At 41.0% G+C, this 22,975-nt stretch overlaps 1 protein-coding gene and 1 non-coding gene across 2 annotated transcripts in view; both read right to left on the bottom strand.

Moving 5' to 3' along the window:
- Positions 1-21,854, bottom strand: part of lrp3 (low density lipoprotein receptor-related protein 3) — a 28,169-nt gene extending 6,315 nt beyond the window's left edge. Inside the window, exons 1-7 of the mRNA XM_036584517.1 lie at positions 21,476-21,854; positions 9,678-9,816; positions 5,376-5,581; positions 3,740-4,134; positions 3,116-3,337; positions 2,283-2,755; positions 136-268 (exon numbers count right to left, since the gene is read on the bottom strand). Coding sequence (XP_036440410.1) covers positions 136-268; positions 2,283-2,755; positions 3,116-3,337; positions 3,740-4,134; positions 5,376-5,581; positions 9,678-9,816; positions 21,476-21,551 — 1,644 coding nt within the window. The 5' untranslated portion in view covers positions 21,552-21,854. The remainder of the gene's footprint in view (positions 1-135; positions 269-2,282; positions 2,756-3,115; positions 3,338-3,739; positions 4,135-5,375; positions 5,582-9,677; positions 9,817-21,475) is intronic.
- Positions 21,855-22,877: 1,023 nt separating this feature from the next.
- trnat-agu lies at positions 22,878-22,951 on the bottom strand. Its single transcript has one exon. It is a non-coding gene; the product is annotated as a tRNA-Thr (tRNA).
- Positions 22,952-22,975: the final 24 nt, after the last annotated feature.

The raw sequence follows: 22,975 nt of genomic DNA, 5'->3' as shown, positions 1-22,975 counted from the left end.
TTGTGACACCGTTATACACATATAGAGAGTGAACAGCAGAGGTTTTGTCTAGTACCATCGCCGCTGTTTGCCCACCTCAGTAAGTGTGTGTAGACATCTCGAGTGTTTGAGGGTTCCTGTGTGGAGTGTGTATACCTGAGCAGGATGGTAAGCAGGAAAGTCCTCCACTGGAGGTATGAGACCCTGAGCTATCAGCTGACCATAAGAGGGAGGAGCCTCTCGCTGCACAAACTCCGCCTCCAGCCGGGTCATCTGTGTTTCAAAAGCTCTGGAGAGACGCAAAGAGACAGACAGAGAGATTGGAGAGATCTGTAGTTTTGTACTGGAGCCAAGAGGCTGATATAGCTAAGAAGTAAGGGATACTTATAAATCGATGCTCATCAGTTAGCAATGCCCAAATCACCACACACTTGACTCAAATTGCAATGAGGTGTTAAGCAATCTCTAATAGGTTTGCTAATGCCTTTTCTGGACAAAAGGAAGCCTGAATTTTGTCTAGATATTTTTCTCTGTATTTCTCTCCAGCTTCCATTAAGCTACTTGTTAGCTTCATTAGCCTCCAGTACAAAACTAAAGATGCAAACTTCAGACAACTGCTTATTATAAAGAGTTCTTCCTTAGGACTTTTTTTGGCTGAACTATCACTATAATCATTTATAACTTTAAATGTGAGCAGGTTTGTGTAAAGTCCAGCAAATCTGCATTAGATCCTGCTGGCACAAACCAGCATTTAATTTTGTCTGAAGGGAAACAAGGGCAATGCCATTAGAGGCTAAATATAGCCAAGCAGAGCCAATCAGCTGCCTTGAGGTCTTTCTCTCTCTCTCTGTCTGACACTCTCTTTCTGTCCATCTCGTCTATCTGTAGATCAGATCAATAGTGAGAATCCGGAGTGTCTATAAACCTGCGATGCTATATCAGCTTAACAGTTTCAGCAGTTAACAGCTAAAGCTCGATTTTGATTTGACTTTTGTGAGAAGAACAGTGTTTGTGCATGTGTGCATGAGAGAGAGAGAGAGAGAGAGAGAGAAGAGGGAGAGAGAGAGAGAGAGAGAGAGAGAGAGAGGGAGGAAGACCACTCAAGACAGAGGGGAGGGAGAGTGAGAGAGAGAGAGAGAGAGAGAGAGACAGAGACACAGAGAGAGAGAGAGAAGGAGAGAAACATTGAGAGAGAGAGAGAGAGTGTGGTCTGGCACAAATCTAATAAAGGCTTAGGAAAGAGGAGAGGTGATGGGAGGAGGAAAGAAACTGAGTCAGCAAAGAACAGATGGGAGGAAGAGTGATGTAATGGAGAGAGAGAAAGAGCGAGAGAGAGAGAGAGAGTGCAAGCACACTAAACTGTGCTTTTAAGACTACAGAAATAGAATCATGACTGAGATGATAATCGTGTCAGAGTGAGAGAAAGAAAGGGAGTGGGGAGAGAGTAGAGTGACAGCACAATAAATACAAAAGACAAAGATAGATAACATATACTGTATATTTCCATATCATTTGACATCTGTATTATCAACAATTATAACTGTACTATATTTTCTAATGCTCTATTTTTAATCTGAATCGCATTTGAATTATGAAGAAAACAAAATACTAATGTTACATCTGCTGTAAGACAACTCCGTTATCACAACCTCCTTATGTTCTTAGAGGCTTTTTAGCAATATTTATTTGTTTTTTTGTTGTTCTTCACCAATGTAATGTGGAAAATAGCCACCTAGCTAACTTTGCTAACTGACCCTCTGGTTGTGATGTTGTGAATGAACAGCTAGACTTTTCCATCTACTGAGTGAAAGGCAAACATCACCACCTAGTGTACTAAAGCTGTGACTGTTCAAGCCTTTCCTGTTAATACTAGATTGAGAACAGCACCAGAGCCATGGTGGCTGAGGATCACGTACCCCATCAAAATTTAAATCTGCTGTTTTTAGAGACTAATTAAAACTTTTACATTTATATTTCTGTGCTGATTCGCCGAAAACACCATCACCCTCTCTAAGTAGCTTCTGTGCTTTCACTCTGAATATTTGCTACAGAGCACAAAGGCTCCCAGTATCCCCATTGTTTTTTTGGATAATAATTTGGTCTCCCAGTCACAACAATGAGAGGTCCCTCTCAGCTCTAACATTTATGGCATGGATGTGAAGCTGTGAAACTGCACCCCGTCTAGAAAATTGGGTGCATGTCACCCCCAAAAGGCATCAACATTTAAGCGGAAAAAAATCTCTGACATTTGAACTGACATTTGATTTTGATAACTATTGTTATGGCTCATTGCCTAAGCCTACCGGTACTCCCTTGTCCGGAGAGAGTAGAGCTTGAAAGCACAGCCCAGGGCGATGACCAGCAGCAGGCCGCACACCAGGCTGCCGATCAGCGCAGCGGTGATGACCTTGCGGGGCACTGCAGCCGGACAGTCTCGTTCGTCACTGCCATCCAAACAGTCCTCCTGACCGTCACAGCGCCATGTCTCGAAGATGCAGAGGTTGGTGCCGCAGTGGAAGTTGCCCGGCTGGCAGGAGAAGCAGTTCTTCTCGTCTGAGCCTCCCGGGCATTTCTTCTGGTTATCACAGCGCTCAGTTGCTGGATAGCACGCTCCACCGCCCCCCTCACAAGGGTACTGTCCTGGCGGGCAAGGGGGGCAACTCTCCTCATCCCGGCCACCTGGGCAGTGCCAATAACCATCACAGCGCTGCTGCTGGGAGTAACAACCCTCATCTGGACCACACGGAAACTCACCCGGGAAACAATAACCTTTCACCTGGTGGGGAAAGAGGGAGAGAGAGAGTTTTTTTTTGCCGTCTATTTGCTTAAGAAGTGTGACAACTGAACTGACAATCATATGTTAGTAAAGTACTGTTAAACTAAAAACTGGAGTAAAAAATCCAAAATATAAATATAAAATTGTATCCACGATAGTTTTGGTTAGCAGAATTTTTAGCCTTTTAAAACTGGTATTGGATGCAAAGTTTTGGACTTGCCCTACTGTATAGTGTAGAAAGTTGTGTGTATACGGGGGGTAATAACGCCATTTGTAATATTTAAACTAGTGTAGCACTGCTAAACTCTCCAAAACAAACCCCATGAGAGACAGCTCAAGGATGAGCATGCTGATGCACACCTGGTACGAAGCGTTGAAGCCATGTCCTTGGCTGTGTGGTTTGGCGTGGTACAGCACGCTCATCTGACCCTGCGATGACTCCAGCACAGCGGGCCGATGATTGTTGTGGTGGGACAGACTCTGCAGCAGCCGCTCCGCTCTCTCCCCCAAACCATCGTACACACGCAGAGAGTCCCCTACGCCCAGCTGCAGGTCCAAACGCAAGAGCACAGGCTTTGTATCCTACAGGAGTGCAGGGGGGAAGGGAGGAGAGAAACGGGGGACTTAAAGGTGAGGAGCATTTTGAGGGGATAAATAAAGAAATGTATATGAGTGTGAATTGTGCATTGTGTATCTCTACCTAAGCTGTAGTATTACAGTCTTATGCCGAGATTTCAGGACTAAGAACTGACCTGTAAGGAAGCCACTTACTTAAATTTGCCATTGCAATACAACAACTGTTTGCTGATATGAAAACTGTTTACTTGTTCACTTGAATAATGATACTTCAGCTAGGCTGTGGAACACAGGATAAACAAACAGCAGGGGTGCTGTGTGAGACTGGTGCTTCGCATCAATGATATGATGTGTCCTTGTTTTCCCTAAATAAATAAATAACTCAATCAAACAAACCTCCTATTGTACCTGTGTATCCAGAAGCCAGGTGCAGTACAAGTCTGTCCCGCTGCTCCTGTTGGGCCTGAAGAAATCAGGTGAGGCGAATGTTCCGTAGAAGTTGGCGAGTCGTTTTCCGCATGAGGTGTCGGGGCAGTGGGCCTCGTCTGAGCCATCCGGGCAATCTAGCGCTCCATTGCAGCGCAGTGCGGAGGGCAGACAGCGTGTGGACTGGGCATGGCTGCACTGCAGGGTGCCTGGAGGGCACAGGCTGGAGTGGACGAGTGTGGGCAGGGGGGCACAATTCCGCTCATCAGTGTTATCACCACACTCATCTAAACCATTACAGCGCCATGACCGCGGCACACACTTCCCATTACCACACAAATACTCATCACTCTCACAACGACTCTCACCCAAACGGCCTGCAGAGAGAGAGAGAGAGAGAAAGAGAAAGACAGAGAGAGAGAGAGAGAGAGAGAGAGAGAAAGAGAAAGACAGAGAGAGAGAGAGAGAGAGAGAGAGAGAGAGAGAGAGAGAGAGAGAGACACACGAGTAAGAACAAGTAAAATAGAAAGAATAGAGAGAATACACGGAAGGAAAAGAGAGAGAGAGTACAAAGAGAAAAACAGCGTGGGAGAGATGAGAGGTTGGAAGAAATAAAGAAAGAGAAAAGGGCGAGGGAGAAGAAAGTGCAAGATAGAAGAGAGAACAAGAGTGAGCAAGAGAGAGAGGTAGAAACAGAAAGACAGAAAAAAGAGGTGAAAAAAGAAAAGTACTAAGTAAAATAATTCTATTACAATTTGAGAAAAGTAATTAGTTACTTGTATTTGACATGTGGAGAGTCTGTGTTCACTCACTGCGTGTGCGGGAGAGTCTGTGTTAACTCACTGCGTGTGTAGGAGAGTCTGTGTTCACTCACTGCGTGTGCGGGAGAGTCTGTGTTAACTCACTGCGTGTGTAGGAGAGTCTGTGTTAACTCACTGCGTGTGCAGGCGAGTCTGTGTTAACTCACTGCGTGTGCAGGCGAGTCTGTGTTAACTCACTGAGTGTGCAGAAGAGTCTGTGTTAACTCACTGCATGTGTGGGAGAGTCTGTTCACTCACTGCGTGTGTAGGAGAGTGTGTGTTCACTCACTGCATGTGTGAGAGTCTGTTCACTCACGCGTGTGTAGGAGAGGTGTGCACTGCAGGTGTGGGAGAGTCTGTTCACTCACTGCGTGTGTAGGAGAGTGTGTGTTCACTCACTGCATGTGTGGGAGAGTCTGTTCACTCACTGCGTGTGTAGGAGAGTGTGTGTTCACTCACTGCAGGTGGGGAGTCTGTTCACCGGTGTGGGAGAGTGTGTGTTCACTCACTGTGGGGGAGTCTGTTCACCACTGCGTGTGTAGGAGAGTGTGTGTTCACTCACTGCAGGTGTGGGAGAGTCTGTTCACTCACTGCGTGTGTAGGAGAGTGTGTGTTCACTCACTGCAGGTGTGGGAGAGTCTGTTCACTCAGTGCATATGTGGGGAGAGTCTGTGTTAACTCACTGCATATGTGGGAGAGTCTGTGTTCACTCACTGTGAGTGTAGAAGACTCTGTGTTCACACACTGTGTATGTGGAAGAGTCTGTGTTCACTCACTGCATATGTGGGAGAGTCTGTGCTCACTCTGTGTTCACTCACTGCGTATGTAGGAGAGTCTGAAACCCTGAGCCAGGCCCGAGCTGTTGGCCTGTGAGTGAAAGTGGAGCCACACTCGTCCCCTGGAGGAGATGAAGGGAGGGGGCAGTACGGAGCCACACACCCGGTACTCCTCCTTCCAGGTGGGGCCCAGCAGCAGCCAGTCGCCACGGCAACCTCCAGAGTCCTCCACGTCAAAGCTGTGGAAGCTGCCAAATAAAGGACAAACGAATGAGACAGAGATAAAGAAAGTATGGAAAAAAAGGGTTCTCACAGCCAAAGCAACCCTTTGTACACAGCAGTACGCTGCTCAAGATTGGAGTTTGAATCCAAGCCATGCCATGCACCATCTGTGGCAGGCTATGCTCAAGTTGCTTGACCACCAATGAAGTGTTAGCATTATCGGTCTGACAGAATTCATGATTTATCACTTTCATGCCATGTTCTCTCACTACTATACAGCACGTTTTATGCAAATACATCATACAATCATTGGGAATCCCTGTGGTTAGCTTCGTAGCTCCTATCCAAAAAGAATAGCATGCAGTAATGACAATTCGGTTGAGGAAGTCGAGCTTTAAAGGAAGAGAAGTTAGAAATCCCTGTGGCAAAGAAATACAAAGTACAGATGCAGCAGCACTAAAAAACCTCCAGTCAACTGATGAGGGTCTTGTGCGTGGAGCTACAGGAAGTCCAGTCCCAAAATATCTGAGGGAGCAAGAGGGACAATAAGGATGAAAGGGGCTCAGAGAAGTATATAGGAGCGAGACCATGAACTGCTTTAAAAGTTAGGAGAAGTTTGTACTTGATCCAGGAAGATGCTGGTAATCAGCGAAACTGCTGGAGGGGAGGGTCATGTGTGCAGTGCGTTTGGTGTAAGTGAGGACCGGCTGCTGAGTTTTGAACGAAGGGAAAAATTACGGAATCGGGACCTTCAAAAAATCTGACCATCATACCAGTCAGTAAAGCACTGAAACTGAAACTCATAGTTTGTTCATTTTTTGACCATAACATTATATTGGCTACTATTAGTTATTAGAATTTTGAGCTTTTACTTCTCCTATCAGTCAAGCCCTGCTTCAAACACTTCGAAGACTGGTACGACTGTAGAGATGGAGGAGGAAGCAGCTACAGTGGGAACTGGCTCTGACTGAATAGGGAGGAAATGATTTCTAGGATGCTACAAAGACTCAGTATGATACTGCATTTGCTAAACAAGCATGTGAAACATTCTTAAGCCACCACATTGTGTTTTTCTATGCAGCACGCTTGAATGGACTTGACATACCAGACAGAGAGTGAGTAAGTGAGTGAGTAAGTGAGAGTGAGAGAGAGAGAGAGAGAGAGAGAGAGAGAGAGATGATAAGTGAGTCTGCAGTGCAGTAAAGGCCTAACTGTAGTTCTATCAAGATCAGAGAAGCACACAAGCACAGCCAGATAAAATTGACAATCAGTAGCAACAGACCCTAAAAGTGCCTTTAACAGCCTATAAATCCTGGAGGACATTTCTGGACACAGACTACCACATTCTCCCTGTTCAGTGGAGAATCAGGACTAATGAAGCGATTTAGTCCAGAACTGTTTACTGCAAACCCACATAACCCAGTACTCACAGTACCACATTCTCTCTCTGATCTCAACCACCAAACTACAGAAGGTCGCTGTAGAATGTTAAAGGAATACTCTGGTATTTTTCAACCTAATTTCTGTCCGCCACATCTGTAGCATATGATCACACAGAGCAGAGTCCAAAAGTCTGAGATCACACTGAAAATGTAGAAACGTGAAATACAGAATATTGCAGAATTTTGAAATTGGTCTCAGACTTCTAGACTGCACTGTAAGTGCCAATCCATACATACCCATACATAGTAAGTTTTTTTGCTCCCTGTAATTTTATAGTTATACAGCTGTATAAAGGGACTCTAGGAAGGAAATCTAGCTGAATATCCCCAATAAACTTCGACCAATAAACATCAATAATTCTGTCACGTTAACATTTACTTCTCACTTCTCAAAAGACACAAGCCATCACGATGTCATTCGCTAGAGCCTTAAAAAGTGCCGTGCTGTATTAATCAGATCCATGTTCAAGGGAAGGACACAGAAACTAAACATCAGAGTTTAGTTTCTGTGTCCTTCACAGAAAAACACTTTAAAGTTGCCAGGCTTGAAACCCGTGCTGTGCATACATTTACTCCTTGATCTTGCAGATGATGCTACATCAGACTTTTTGTTCTCTCAGTTCATCACAGAACACCACTTTACCATTATCCGCTGGTAATCATGACGTTAACCCAGCGGTTCTTTCGCTGTATTTACTTCTAGAATAAATTACTGATGAAAAAATTACCTTACCTTTATATTTCCTTGAGGCAAAGTCATCATTGATGTCATCACACTAAAGCTCATGGCTAACCTCATAAGTAATCCTCATAATGGAAAGTATACTCAAATGCTCCTGGCACACAGACGGCCTGAGACAGGTCTGCCAACTTGAGCTATATTACTGAACATTTATTATGAACATTTATTAGTCATATTTAACATTAGCAAAGTGATGAGCACCGTTTGAATTCTCCCCATATTCCTCTTCATAGGGCACTACTAAGGTCACAAATGACATCCACACACAAATAATGTGTTGTACATCTATGGAAAGCTATGCACCATATGGCTGAAACATCAGTGGATTTAAGTGTTGCATATTTTGCATTACTTGGGTTACAGACTTCATAATTTTTTACATAGTGCACTACATAGGGAGTTTTCAAATTATCTTTATGATAAACAAAAACTGAAATGTATGTGGCGGCATGAAGGCAAAACAAATCCTCAATAAAGACAAAATCCACAGTAGCGTGCAGTGTATCAGGATCTGTTCATTGGTATGAATAGATTCTGGCAAACTAACTACTCTAGACCAATATATGCATCTGTACATCTAGAAAAAGTTGCAATAAGGATTAGTTTTCCTTTAGTTTGCTCAAAAGCTAGGAAAACCCCACATGTATGTATGTAACTGTATCTGATGTACAAAAACTGAACAAATCAAACTGTTCTACTGCAGTATTAGCAAGCTCACTGGGCTCAATTCATCACTTGCAGCTGAAACACCCAATGAGGCGTCTCCTATAGGGCTAAAACAGGAGCAGTTCATCATCATAAAACAGTGCCAGGACTCCATTACAAACTGAAGGACAGCAAAGGAAGGTACTTGCTCACCAAAGACATAGTGGAAGTGTTCAAAGCCTTGAATTGTTCCTCATTCAGTGCTATATGTAAAGTTTTGTATATAATAATATTTAAAGAAATAATGCGGTTAAATATCAAATTTTTCCACAATATTTCACTTACACCAAACACAGTCAGTGAGTCAAGACATGTTCTGTGTCTGAGGTTTGCTTTCTTAGTTTTGGATAGGAGCTACAAAGCTAATAACAAGTAATAGACATTTATACTACACCTATTAGCATCAAGCAAACTAATAAATCACACTTTCCTCAAACCACGTGGAGTTGCCAAATAGATTTGCTTACACTGCATGCCACACTGTTAACTACATAAGTGGACAAAAGTATGGACAAAATGTCAGGATTCAAGATGCAACTACTGTTTTTACCTTAGCAATTTTCTTCTGTCCATTTTTTAACAGTCATACAGTGACATACTGTGTTCAATTTATGACTGTAGACAGTCGATGGCAAACTGGACATTTCCTTGTTTTCAATGCAGCAGCATTGGCAAATTCCACCACCATCAGCAGCAACAACAACAAACCGTAGTAGGGAAGAGATCAACTGAGATTTTCTAGTATTTTCAACTTTTGCTATCAACCATGAGGGTGAAATAAGCCATATGTTGGTTTTTTGTGATTCATGGATGCCAAATGTCTCATTGTTGAATTCCAGAGCATCAGGACCACAGAGCATCCTGCCGCCTCTTTCCATCTTAAATAAATACACTCTCCTCTTATAATCATCCATTTTCAGTGACACTGTCACCATGGCACTGTTTCCAAGACTGCATGCTGCTGTCAGTCAAGTATTGCTATTAGGCATGGAACAATGTTTTTTTCAGCACCAGCATGTAAACGCAGCATTAGACATGCAGCTTGCGTTAAACTAATCAGAGGCTTGCCCGCTACTTGCTAGCTACATTAACCTGATAGCTCCAATACAGAACTACTACAGACACCAAACATGTTTTGGCTGATCAACTGTGTAAATGTGATTACACTATTCTACATTAATGAGTACCATGATAAGTTTGTCAGTGTGTGAGCTGCGTGTGTGATGGTGCTACCTTATAGTGATGACCTCTCCACGGTTTCCCTGGATGTTCCACGAGCAGTTGACCCCAGCAGGGTAGTTAAGTGGCCAGGACGGACTGTAGATGACACCCCTTCTCTCAGTGTGCAGCTCCACCTTACCACTACAAGCAGCTGAGAGACAGACATACACACACACACACACACACACACAGAAATAAAGAATATTTTAAGAAAAGCGTGCATGAATATTTCTCTCCAAAGGTTATTGGGTACTTATAGGTGGAATTCTGTTGTTCTGAAGTTTGCCACGTCCAACAGATGTTGCAGTCTGTCTGATGTTCTAACAGCCTCTGTCTCATTGATAAAAGAGTCAATACGTCATAGTATTAATATGTATTCATATTATTTCTGTGTAATAAGCCCATTGGTAGATAAATACAAATAATGATACCAAAACCCATTATTTTCTTAGTCCACAAGGTGTCACTCAGAAGCATTTCTTTTTTTAATTTCTGGTGAGACTAACACTATTGCCCATAATATTCATTCTGAAACTGCTGGCTGTGCCTTTAGAATGTGTTTCAGAAGTTTATATACCTACTTTACAATTCTATTTTGCATCAATATACATACTGAAGTGAGATGAAGAGATAAAACAAAGTATTATTTTGGAGGTGTGATTTGCATTTAAAAGGAAAATCCACAATTTTTTTCCAAATTCCTGCATAATTCAGTTATCAAGATGTAAACACAGTCAGCTATTTAATGTGAAATGGGGCTGAAATAGGATTTCTTTACAGTGGTGTTGATAGGAACCAGAGGTCACACAAGTAAAGCCATTTTATTCACTCTCCAAAACAACTAGTGTACCTACACCTAATACATAATGTTGATAATGGTAAATTAATGTTAAAAGTGCAATAACTTTTTTATTTTTGTACTTTTTTACCCTGCGTTGTATTTTTCCACTATGAATGAATTTTAGAAAAATAAGCCAAAGCCTCAAAAACATCATAAACATCCATAATGTCTCAGGCATCAGGCAGTGTTTTTCTAAGCATTCCAATAAAACTTTATTAATTTAATTTGTGAGGGATCTTTTAGAAGCATTTAATACTTTGGACATCTGTTTTCTATCACCACCACTGTGAATAAAAACATACTGCAATATTTCACAGTTGCAACACTTAGCAATATGGCAAATATGTAAAAATGTCAAAAATGCTATTGTGGCTTAAGTATTATGATATTATAGCATCATGGGGCCTCAAGTAAGTCCCATCCCAACACACATACACACACTCACACATTGTGTATGCTCCTGACCGCAGCACAGGTGTGATAGTGGTGGAATTTGATCCACTCTCTCTGGATGTTCAGAGAAAGCCTGCGGGAACCCACTGACACACTATCCTTCATTTAAATGAGATAGTGTGTGTGTGTGTGTGTGTGTGTGTGTGTGTGTGTGCACGCACAGGGCAGTGAATGAACATTAGCTGAGGGAAGAGATGAGGGAGAGATGTGGGCAGGACGATGGATGGAAGGATAAATGAGTATCAGAGAGAGGATCATAAAACATCACTCCAGTTCCATCCCTTCTGTGTTTAACTCCGCACAATCACTCTCAGGGGAAAGCAGGCCAGAACCAATCTGATAAGTGGGAAAAGTATGTCTGTTGTTGTAGCTCCTTTCTGGTGCTCACTCATGGAAATATTCACAATACTTCTGCTTGTGAATGTGGGAAATGAGGAAAAGGAGGTGTGTGTGATTGTGTTTTGATCACATAGGTATACTGTATTCTTAAAACACACTGGTGAATCAAGAATGTGACATGGTTAAAGACATACCTGCATTATTTTGACCAAAATAATTTACTTTTGTTAGATTACATGAACAGCTCAACAGAGGTGGAAAATGACAGAGAAACTGTGTGTGCAAATATGGGCACTGTGTCAAAATCTCAGTTAAAAGTGGAAATATGAAGTCATAAACATATTTGAGTGAAAGCCTAACTAAGACGATGCTCAGCCTGAGATTATCATGCTCTACATAATCCAGACCAGAAAGCTCTGCTTCATCTAAACCCTCTTTGGCAAACTCTTAAAAATGTTTGTAAACTTCAAGAAACCTTAAATATTAAACTGAAACCTTAAATATTAATATAAACATGGCATTAGACACAAGCAATGATATCAGATCCATATCAGTATCAGCAGATCACTTTAGACTTTTTTAACGGGCAGCAGAGAGATGTTAATATTTGAACAATATTTCAAACTGATATGTCATATTTATCGTCCTTTGGAGGAATAGAATGTTTAGGTGATGCTGGGTTACTGGGCTAAAATATCTATATTTTATTATTTTTGCATTTATAATGTTATAGAAATAAAACCATATAAAACCTCTGTAATCCCAATTTCTACATTTTATAAATGTTTTCGCATCAGCATCAGCAAATATGTATATTGAAAATTAGATATCGGCATCGGTCCTCAATTCCTAATTTGGTCCATCTTTCTTGCCAGACACACGTAGTAGGGGTGTAGCAACATACAAAAGAAATAAATCAGTACGATACGATATGGTAGCATCTTGATCAACACATTTCTTGATACAACAAAAAAGAACAAATACAAGCACCAAATATCAGTTTGAAATATTAGTCATATAGAAATGGACTGATTAGCAAAAGAATTGCTTTTAGATCTGTAATACTTTTGAAGGTTTAAATGAAATTGCAATGAGTAAAAAATACAGATTTTGTCTCTTGAATAACTGAGTAAAATGACATGTATTCAGCTTCATTAATACTCAAGTAAAGTAAAAGGCTTCCAAAATAATACTTATAGTATCAAAATATTAACAAAAATAGCACAAGTACTCCAGCATCTTGCATCTTAATTGATCAAAACACCCACAGAAACACTCAATCTGGGACTGTGATGCTCATAGCACAAAGCTACATCGCCCATTAGAGGGATTATTTGCATATTGCAGCCTTTTGCAGTATTGCAAAGACTAATAATACAATAATGATTACCAAAGATATGTTCTACAGCCTGGGTTTGTGGGTGTGTGAGAAGCATTCCACAGATTGTCATAAGGCTTCACATTACAAATTGATTACCTTAATGAACTTTCACAAGAGCACCTCGACCTTGAATGTAATTAAGATGAAAATCTTTACGCTGTTAAACTGCCTGCCAATATTCCGCTTCATCTGAAAAGCATCCAACTCACTCCAACAGTGACGTACATCTCTCTCTACAGCACACACACACTTACTTTCAGATACAGCATCTGAATACCTGAGGCAGCTGAAAGATAAACCTTCATAAAAGTTTGGGGTGAGGGTGGTCAATCTGCACGATATACTGTTTGTTAATTATGCAAATTAACTCCCTAACATCACAATGTTACCATGTGCTGTAACCAACCCCAGTCCAAGATGAGTGTTTCTGTAGGTGTTTAATCAAGATTAATCAAGATATTCATGTAAACAATAAAAATAATTTGATCAATCTTTAATAATGTCAAATGACTGTTTTTAATATCCTGAGGTATATCAGTCTCAGGATGTAACAGTATAATCACAACACTAGCATTCTACCAATGTCATACAGCCCTACTCACGACGCATTCCTCACAGCAGGTTGTGGAAAAGGGACACATAGAGCCCCAGTGACATGTTTTGAATTCCCCTACATCAGAAGAGCTCTCCTTTCTCCTTTTCCCTCCGATCTTTACTCTCTCTTCTTCTCATACTGTCTTTCATTTTTCAAAATACTAGTGAGGGAATCGTATCAGTTGCCAAAGGACACTACAGGCCACAAGTATGGAAGCAACCAGTGACGTTTAAAGTCAAACCTGACCTTTCTTTACCTTGTTACCTCCTGTTATGTCCTGTTCATAACAAGCACAATTTATCATATCACATCAATTGAAAGAAAATTTTATCTCCCATAGTCTTTCATCAAAATGGCTTTTGCCCACCTCCATAATGAGTTTTGATTATGTCATCCTGCAACAGTGGGAGAGGTGTCCCAAAAAAAGTGACATCATTTTTTTGGGCAAAGGGATCTGGACGACCACCAGTATTGGAAGATATTACATCTGTGAAGCTTTGTGAAATCGGTTATAAAATCTACATCCCCTCTGAATTTTTTGTTCGAATTTTGATAAATAAATCTTGTATTGTTCAACATGAAGCCTATTTAATTTTGTTTGCCTGGGACATGTAGCTATTCAGATATTCACATCTTAAATGATATACATTTTTTTGGGACACCTGTAATATTAACGCCGCCCCCCACAACCCTCACCCATCATCAAGAGAAAACGCTCAGCTAGCTCAGAGACCCACCCTAATACAGCGTTTCACACTACATGGTATAGAAGGCAAATGTGTTTACTTCAGATGCACGTTACTGAAGCATCAAAATTATTATTATTATTATCAGTCAATCTGGCAACAACCAACACATATTTATTGGCATTTAGTTTTACCAACGATACTTTCCAAAATATTCCACTGGTTTGCTGTTACTTGAAAAACCTCAACTGCTGCAATTCACAAATAAGCAGGTATGAGAGAAAAAAGTAAAGCAGGATAAAGCGGTAAACATGGACTGCTTAAGCCAAAAGCAAGGACTATCCAACAGAATGTCCTTCACCTTTTCACCAATAAATAAAGTCTTTTTCCTTTTTTGTCCATAACCACAGTGACTTCAGCCATCTTTTTTGTGAACATCGACTGCTGAAAATCTGTGCCTTCCTGTAAGTTTTAGGAAAAGAACAATGCCAGAACAAAATCGCAGTTTTTATGGCGGCAGACATCTTTTGCAAACAACGGGGAGAAACAGAAATAAGGAACAAATCAGTTGTTGTTTTATTAGCTGATTTACATATTATGCACAATATAGCAATTAGATTTCAATCCAACTAAGCTGAAATGCATTTGGCTAGGAAGTGTTAAATGCAAAAGAACGGTGGCATATTTAAACAAGTTATAGGAGCCATTACCAAACTATCATAAAGGATCGCCAGCAAGATGCTCGGTTTGACAGAATTAAACTTTTGAGACTTATTCCATCCTAAGGCTATTTTATTGTAATCACATTAAAACCAATGCAATCTGGCTTAGTTAGTCATAAGTTAAAGTAACGAGGAACGCAAATGAGGAAGCGGCAGCTTTTCTGTGAAGTTTCGGACGTTAATATTAGATCAACAACAAGCAGTTAGAACTAACTATCATTTGCAGAGCCCCATGTTATGGATGAAAAAAGAAAAAAGAGGTAAAATAAAGAAAAAATAGAAACTTCACATAGAAAAGGTTACAAAGATGAGCACTCATGACATCTGAACTTCTGTGACTGTAAATCAACATTTGAGCTTTGTTCATGGCAGCAGAAGCCTACTGTATTTACGTGTTTATGGTACGGAGTCTGGAGAATAACATCAACAATTTTCTTTTCTGAGCAGCACCACCTGTGTAAGTGTGTGTTTGTGTAACTGCTTGTGTCTGAAAAGATGCAACAGAGACAGTGAATCAGATGAAAGCGTGACTTGGCTTACAGCATATTAGCTGGCATATTAGAGTGTGCAGGAATGAGAGAGAGAGAGAGAGAGAGAGAAGAGAGAGAGAGAGAGAGAGAGAGAGAGAGAGAGAGAGAGAGAGACTGAGACAGAGACAGGGAGAGAGCGAGAGAGGAAGTGGAGAAAGAGAAAGAGAGAGCATGAGAAAGAGACTGGGAGAGAAACAGAAAAAAAGAAAGAGAGAGAGAGAAAGAGGAGAGAGATGAAATCATCCATTTGTAAATAAACTCTTAATTATCTTCAGTTAGACTGGAGCCAATCTGCCAGCTGGTGCCACCCACCATGGTCAGCAAGGTGAGTGTTTTCTCTGCCATATGGGCTACTGAGTGCCATCAGTGACCAAACTGGGATGCTAGAGGGGTATCAAACAGCAATCAAGTACCACACAAGCACAAGACGTGCAAGAAGTGACACAAATCAGTCGTTGTAACCATAACATTTTCATTTTCAGTAGCAAAACTCTGAGCATGCCTTATAACATCAATTAGCCTAGTTATATCAGTAGTGTTTATTATCATTCAGCTTACTAATTATACTGTTTATTGTAACTTTTTTCTTACTTGTGTAGCAGCATAAAACATGGACTCACTTGAATAGAATATTTGCTATTCTACTCAGCAATAATTCATACAGTATAGATTAAAACATTGTTGGAACTTCACCATCCTCAGGAGTGGTCATCCAACAAAAATCACTCCTAGAGTAAGGTGTATAATATTCTGGGGAATCAAAAATAACTCAGAGGTAACATTTAAGCCTCACTTGCACTGGCTAATATCAAGTGTTCATGAGTCCACCATCAGGCAAACACTAAACAAGAATAGTGTGTATAGAATGACTGCAGGGAGAAAGGCAATAAAGGAAAAACTCCTAAAGACCCCCTAAATAAGCCAGAAGAATACTGAAAGAACGTTATGTGGACTGATACGGCAAAAACAGATGACCTAAATGAGAAACGTTTTGCCGAAAACTGAATGCTGCATTCAAACATAAGAACCTCATGCCAACTGTGAAACATGGTGGTGGCAGCATCACGGTTTGGACTGTTTTTTTTTTTTATTATATCAGGAAATCTACCAGAGAATTTTATGGGTATCCATCCGTGAACTGAATCTCTACAGAAGGTGGGTCTTATAACAAGACAATAGCCCTAGAAACACCAGTCAGTCTATCAAACAACAGTTAAAGAGGAAGAAATTTGGTGTTTTGGAATGGCTGAGTCAAAGTCCAGACCTTAAAACAACAAAAATGTCTCAAGACCTGAGGCGTGGAGGTCATGCAATTAAACCGACCAACACCACTGAGCTGAAGCAGTTCTGTAAGGAGGAATTGGACAAAATCCCTGCAAGTCAATGTCCAGGACTGATTAACAGTTACAGGAAACATTTGGTTGAAGTTATTGCTACTCAAGGGAGTCACACCAATTACTGAATGCAGATGTTCAACATTAATTGCCTTTGTGGGCAAGATTATGTGGTCACTTTGTTCAAAAAATGAATGAAAAACTACATACATTTTGAGACTTCATTTTATTGAGTTCTCTTTGTCTACTGATGACCTAGATGAAGATCTGATCACGGTTTAGGTCAGATTTATGTACAGGTTCACAGTTTGTGCACCTCTGTGCATATACAAACTAGCAAATCAACATGAAGAACTGTACTGTTTACTAAAGCAATAATGAGAAGTGCTTTCGTAAGTGCTCTAGCCAGCTGAGTGAAAGTGAAGATAAAGCTGTGTCTGTGTCTTCATTTCTCTTCCTCTTCACACAAAGAGTGAAGCGCGGTGCTGAGTTAGCAGAGCTCGGCCTTGTGGCTGCCAGAAGGGACCGGCTTTTAGTTAAAGCTAGAATATAGTATATAAGCCAATATATATCCCCCCAGGGATGCATATTGTGTCTCCATGTGAAACACAGCCCCTCTTGCATATAAGACACCCACACACACTTGCCTGTTGCTAAACAATGCGCACTTAAGATCTGCTATTTTAATTTATATTAGGGTGTTTATAATTACTCAAATTAAAATGTACTTTTTCAATAAACTGGCAGTGATGAGTTGGTTAGTTTTCATGATGATGTATATATTTAAAATTCTCCTACTGATCTCTCTTACAGGCAAAAACAGAGCCTGACAGACATGTGCAATTACACTGCACATAACAGTACTTTTTAATATTTTTAAAGTATGTTTAAGGTCCTTTAGGTGGGAGCTCAAGGTGTTTTTTAAAGGCTAATAAAAATCTGTTGCTGTTGAAGTTGGAACCAGAATTGACCATAAAAATCCATGATGGGTTCATCCCTAAAGCAATGCCAACAAATACCAATGGGGAAACTGAATATGATGATGTTAGTGACATGCTAGAAGGCAATTATTTTATGCATTGCTGCAGTGCGCTGGGTGTTTTTTTTTTTTTGGCTGGGTTGTTAAAGATTGTTAACTGCTTGGTAAAAGATAAGGGTACAGCATGCACAATTCATCAAAACAGAGCCAGTGTTGGCCAAAACCACTCAAACCCCACAGTGTCCAGTCTGTGGATTGCAGCAAGTCTTCTCACAAGGAGAACTACTAAAAATAAAATCAGTTTTTTTTTCTTCATATATACCGTGGGCTCCTAAGATCTGAGACCACTAGTGAAAATACTTCTATTTTGAATGTTTTTTATTTAACACAATTTTTCATTAGAAATTATATTAGCAGCATAAAGATTTGAGAGAAAAGTAGAATCTTTGGAATATCCACATGAATTTCAGAATTTTAGTATTTGTTGTGTCTTTCTTGTGCTTTAATGACATTGTGCTCTCAAGCTGGCATGAAAAGGCCTTAACAATCCATGGTCAGTGAATTGAATGGCGACCTAGAAATATCACAAAATCTTGAACATTTCTTCTTTATTTTACTTGTTGTAACTTTCTTTGTTTGAAAATGTTTCAAAATTCTAAATCTTTCTGTTGTTCATTTCCAAGTTTAAACAGAAAATAATCCCAGATATTCAATGTGGTCTCAGACATTTGGACCCCACTGTAGCTATGAAAATAAACAAAGATGAAGAAGTTGATAACAAATAGGATATACATAGAACATAATGGTACAGTAGCATTGGAGGAAAATAAAAGGCTTCGACCTGGATATGCACTTGGTTTATTACACAGCCAGACAACAGATTGTGCGCCAGTCGTTCATGCTTACATTATTGAGTTTGCATGTCTGGACACGGTTTCTGCTCTCTTCAGGTAAAGACGGAGGATGTTTGTGTGAAAAGAGCTTTTGTATCTGGTGTCTGTTTAGGCTAGAAAAGAGGAGGCAGCCTCTCAGGTGTCTTGAGAACAAATTCCACACTCTCCTACTTTCTTTAGCTTCCCTGTTCACATAGTCTTAAAAATAAAGGTGGTAAAAAGGTTTCACTGGAGTGATACCACAGAAGAACTTTTGGTTCCCTAAAGAACCTTTTGATGTGTGATTCTTTAAAAGAACAATTTTTGCAAATGAGAAACATCATGAGTGTCAAGAACCTTTTTAAAGTTTAAAGAATAATCACATTTAGGAACCTTGATTTTAAAGAGTGCATCTGTGTGCCTGATGGCCTGTAGCAGCAGAAGCCTATGTGTTTGTGTTTGTGTGTTAACCCCGGGAGAGCAGTGCTAACCTCGAGAGAACAGGGATCATGGACGTGACCCTACTCAACCTCACTGCCACAAACAGTCCCTGTACCATTCTTTTGGATGCAAGTGTGTTTGTTTGGGTGCTCTGCTGACCTCACCAGCTCATGTGACAATACAATCTGGGTAGGACCACTTAAGTGGGATCAGGTTCCTGGTGGTCACAACCGATCTGTCCGAACATGTTAAAGAGGAAATCTACTGTGTATTGAGTCACTGTGATCAAAACTAGGCATCTAGGCACATCCTATGAGGGGAAAGGAGGGATCATGCTATACATACACCCACACTCAAATTCTTGGGGATGCAAATTTTGTTTTTGTTTTGGTGCAGCATGCATTGAAAAAGTTCTATTTTAACAATCCTAAACACCTATTTGTCTCCATGTCTCCTCAGTGATACAATATGATTACTGAAGGACGGGCGTTTTTCTAGTGGGTTGTACACTGACCAGCCACTTCATTAAGTACCTCACCTTGTATCTACACTCTTTGTTCATTTTAAAGGCCCCACTCTCCATACAGGAACACTGCTGTGTCTGATTCACTCAGACCAGTGCAACACACCACCACGTCAGTATCACTGCAGATCCACCACCCAAATAATACCTAATCTGAGGGGATCCTGTGGGGGTCCTGACCATTGAAAAACAGGGTGAAAGGGGGCTAATAACGTATGCAGAAAAACAGATGGACTACAGTCTGTAATTGTAGAACTACAAAGTGCACCTATATGATAAGTGAGGGTAATAAAATGGACGGAGTATAGAGACAAGGATGCGTACTTAATGAATTGGACTCATCTGTGTATTTTCTATGAACCAGGATGTTTGCTTTACATTACGGTCATATAATCATAGAAAATTACAGGTGCCATTGTGTAACACTTTATACCAGTAGCTGCCATTATAATCACTGCCTTAATAAGCCTGAGGGATTTCGCTATTATGATTGACTTTATTTTCTTTCTCCTCCTGCAAATGCTCTCCTAGTGTAGAGACAAAAAGTCCTACCACCCAGATCAAGTAAATGGTTGAGAGACTCTTTCACAGCATGTATTACATTGTGGTCTGGGAAGCGTCTGATATCCAAATGATCAGACTGTTGCAGAATTTGGTGGACAACAGTAAGAAATCTGGCCTCTATTTTTCTCAGGGGAGGACAGAGAGAAACACCCACATGACTATTCTGGACAGAAATAAACACACAAACACAGAATAGCAACTTTTATAGAGGAAATTGCCCAACGTACATTTAATCCTATCCAAATTGGGCATAAGTCTATGTCTAAACTTAAACTTAATCAATTTTCGCTGTGTTTCAAGACATTTTTAACACATAAAATATCGAACATGGGATCAAACATTAACTGCAAAAATACAATTCGTATCATACCTAAAATATGTATTGTTCCACCCCTACAGTAGGCACTACTGTGGCTGACATAAGATTCACAGAGGAATCATTTTGGCAGAGGAATCAGTCGTCACCCACATGCTGCAAATGACACATCTGGTCATGTTATTGGTGTTAGAGTTTTTAAGCCTAGCGATATAGTGCTACCAACTCACAAAACCCTAATGGACTCATTACAATCAGTGAAGGATAACGGAGAACCACCAATTAACCAGACAACAACATGAAACACTGCGCACACACACACAGGCTTGACTGATATACCCAACCAGTCAGCTGTAAACAAAAGACAGCATCCCATCTCCAAAGCCATCTCCAGAGCCCAAGGCGAACGCCACCTTCTCTATAATCACCTGTCTCCTCTTAAAGGGGAACTCCACTGATTTTTTCAAATTTCTGCAAGTAAATGGTTAACATGTCAACAAAGTCATTCAGAGAGGTCTGGTGTGAAATACTTCATTCTAGAGAAACGTACTGAATCCTTTACGGTGGTGGCGACAGGAACCAGAAATCCAAAATGCTCATGTTTAAAAGCTCCCTCACAGAAGGATATTACATGAAATGGTTATGAATACACTGCCTGATGCCTTAAATACTGCTTTGCAGTAGAAGTGTGATAACATGCATTTCATCAGTTTATTTTAATCCTTTCATGGTGGAGGAACACATTAAGGGTGTTCTAAGGCAAAACAGTCCCCAAAGAAAACTACTTCTTTTCAGACTGACCGTTATTTTACCACCATCAGCACTATATACACACTCAGAAGACTCGTGTAGTGGGTTCACTGGTGGGTTTGGACAGTAAATGAAGTGGCTATATTTCCATTGTAGACAATAAGACCTCTGGTTCTTATCACCACCACTGTAAGGAAATCTGTGTCTGATTCTCTACAAATGCATTACTGCACATCAAACCACTCTGAATGACTTTGTTCACATCTTAATCACTAAATTATGCAGAAATTTTGAAATATCGGTGGAGTTCCCCTTTAACCTTCCTTTGTTGACAGATACATCTGCATAACATGAGTCCTCCTGACTGACTGACTGCATGTGAGCGTTTATTGCTGATAAAATCTTACTAAATCAGTGTGTCTGCTGTGGAAACTTTGGTGTGAGATGTTCTGCTCATTCAAAAGATCCATCACGGTCTACTCACCCAAGCAAACCCAAGCCCAGCGCAGACAAACGCAGTTAATGAAGAAAAGCCTCGCCGCCACGACCTTTGCCATCATCCAGAAAGCGCAGGTGATTCCTTCGCCACCTTCCAGATCATTCCTCCAACGGCTCTTTGTCGACTCGCTTTGGAGATTTCGTTACGCAGCCAACCGGCTCGTTCCCGTCGCCTCCGTCTGGTTATCTTCAGGAAAGGGCATAAAGCTGTTCTTCAGGATCTTCAGGATGAGGGCACACGAAGGAACTGCACCAGAGGGGGGCATTTTAACTCCTTATCGCGGCTGTTTCCATCATCTGCGGGTCCAAAACTTCAGCAGAGGTCTCGGTTTCACAATGAATTCAGTCTTGTTTCGTGGTCACCTTGATCTCTGTTGTGCTGGATCTCAGAGAGCCTAATAAGCAATTAGCTTTTTCTGCACCGGAGATGCAGATCCACATAAAGAAGGCAGCGTTAAAAACACTGCAGCAGGACACTGAACTGAAGAACCGACCCACTGCAGGAACGGTCCAGCTGGATAAACGCTCTAGATTGTATTGAAGTATTGCAATGACTGCTGCACTCAGAGATGTCAGAAAACACAGGCGATAAAAAAGCAGTCGCTGACTGACTGACTGGCCGCGGAGCCGAGATATTCCATTCAGCGTGAATCTTTCTCACTGTCGCCCTTCCAGAAAACACTCTTGTCGAGGATGAATGTTTAGTCGTGTCCGTTATCTAGGCCGATTTATTATCTCAGACTTCGCTTTGAACGCCGACTCGGCTTGTTTTCATCGTTTTGAAGAAACCTCTCGGGCTGGACGTGAATTGAGCAGTGAAAGCGCGCCCTCTAGCAGACGGAGGGGTGTACTGCAGCATTGAAATCAGTGCGCTCGCCAGAAATAGGGCCGAAATGTTGGAGTCGACTCCGCTTCTGAATAAGAATCGATGGAGTCGATTCCACATAGCACTTTTATTGGGCGGACCAATAAAATCGGGCGGACAGATGTTTCAGGACGTGTGAAGTTGATTATAAGCGTTTTACTTCGTTTTCCACTTTTTTCAAAGCAAAATGAACCCAATGTTCTAAAATATTTTGGAGTCGATTCTCGGTTCCCCAAAGCATTGAATCGGAGATTCGACTTCTTTTGGGATCCACTCCCACCTTTAAATGCACGGAGTACAGAGTTCTCCAGCGTTATTGCCATTTCACACGGGGCTGAAGAAACGCTTCTGTGGCTGTGCTGTGTAGCTGTCTAGCTTATATTTTATAACTGTTTCCTAAAAGCAGTTTGGACACTTGACACAACAACACGTATCAATATGTGTAATTATCGTTTTATTTATTCTAAATATGTTTAACAATACCATTTGGATTGTGTACACATGCATTTGCCCCATCTACAAAAGGCACCGCTGGGATTCGAACCCAGGATCTCCTGTTTACTAGACAGGCGCTTTAACCAACTAAGCCACGGCGCCGCTAAGCGACCCCTTCAAATTACA

Source organism: Colossoma macropomum, unplaced genomic scaffold (assembly GCF_904425465.1).
Source record: "Colossoma macropomum unplaced genomic scaffold, Colossoma_macropomum, whole genome shotgun sequence".
Classification (NCBI taxonomy): Eukaryota; Metazoa; Chordata; class Actinopteri; order Characiformes; family Serrasalmidae; genus Colossoma; species Colossoma macropomum.
Note: the sequence above shows the minus strand (reverse complement) of the source record. Positions and strands in the feature narration are given on the sequence as shown.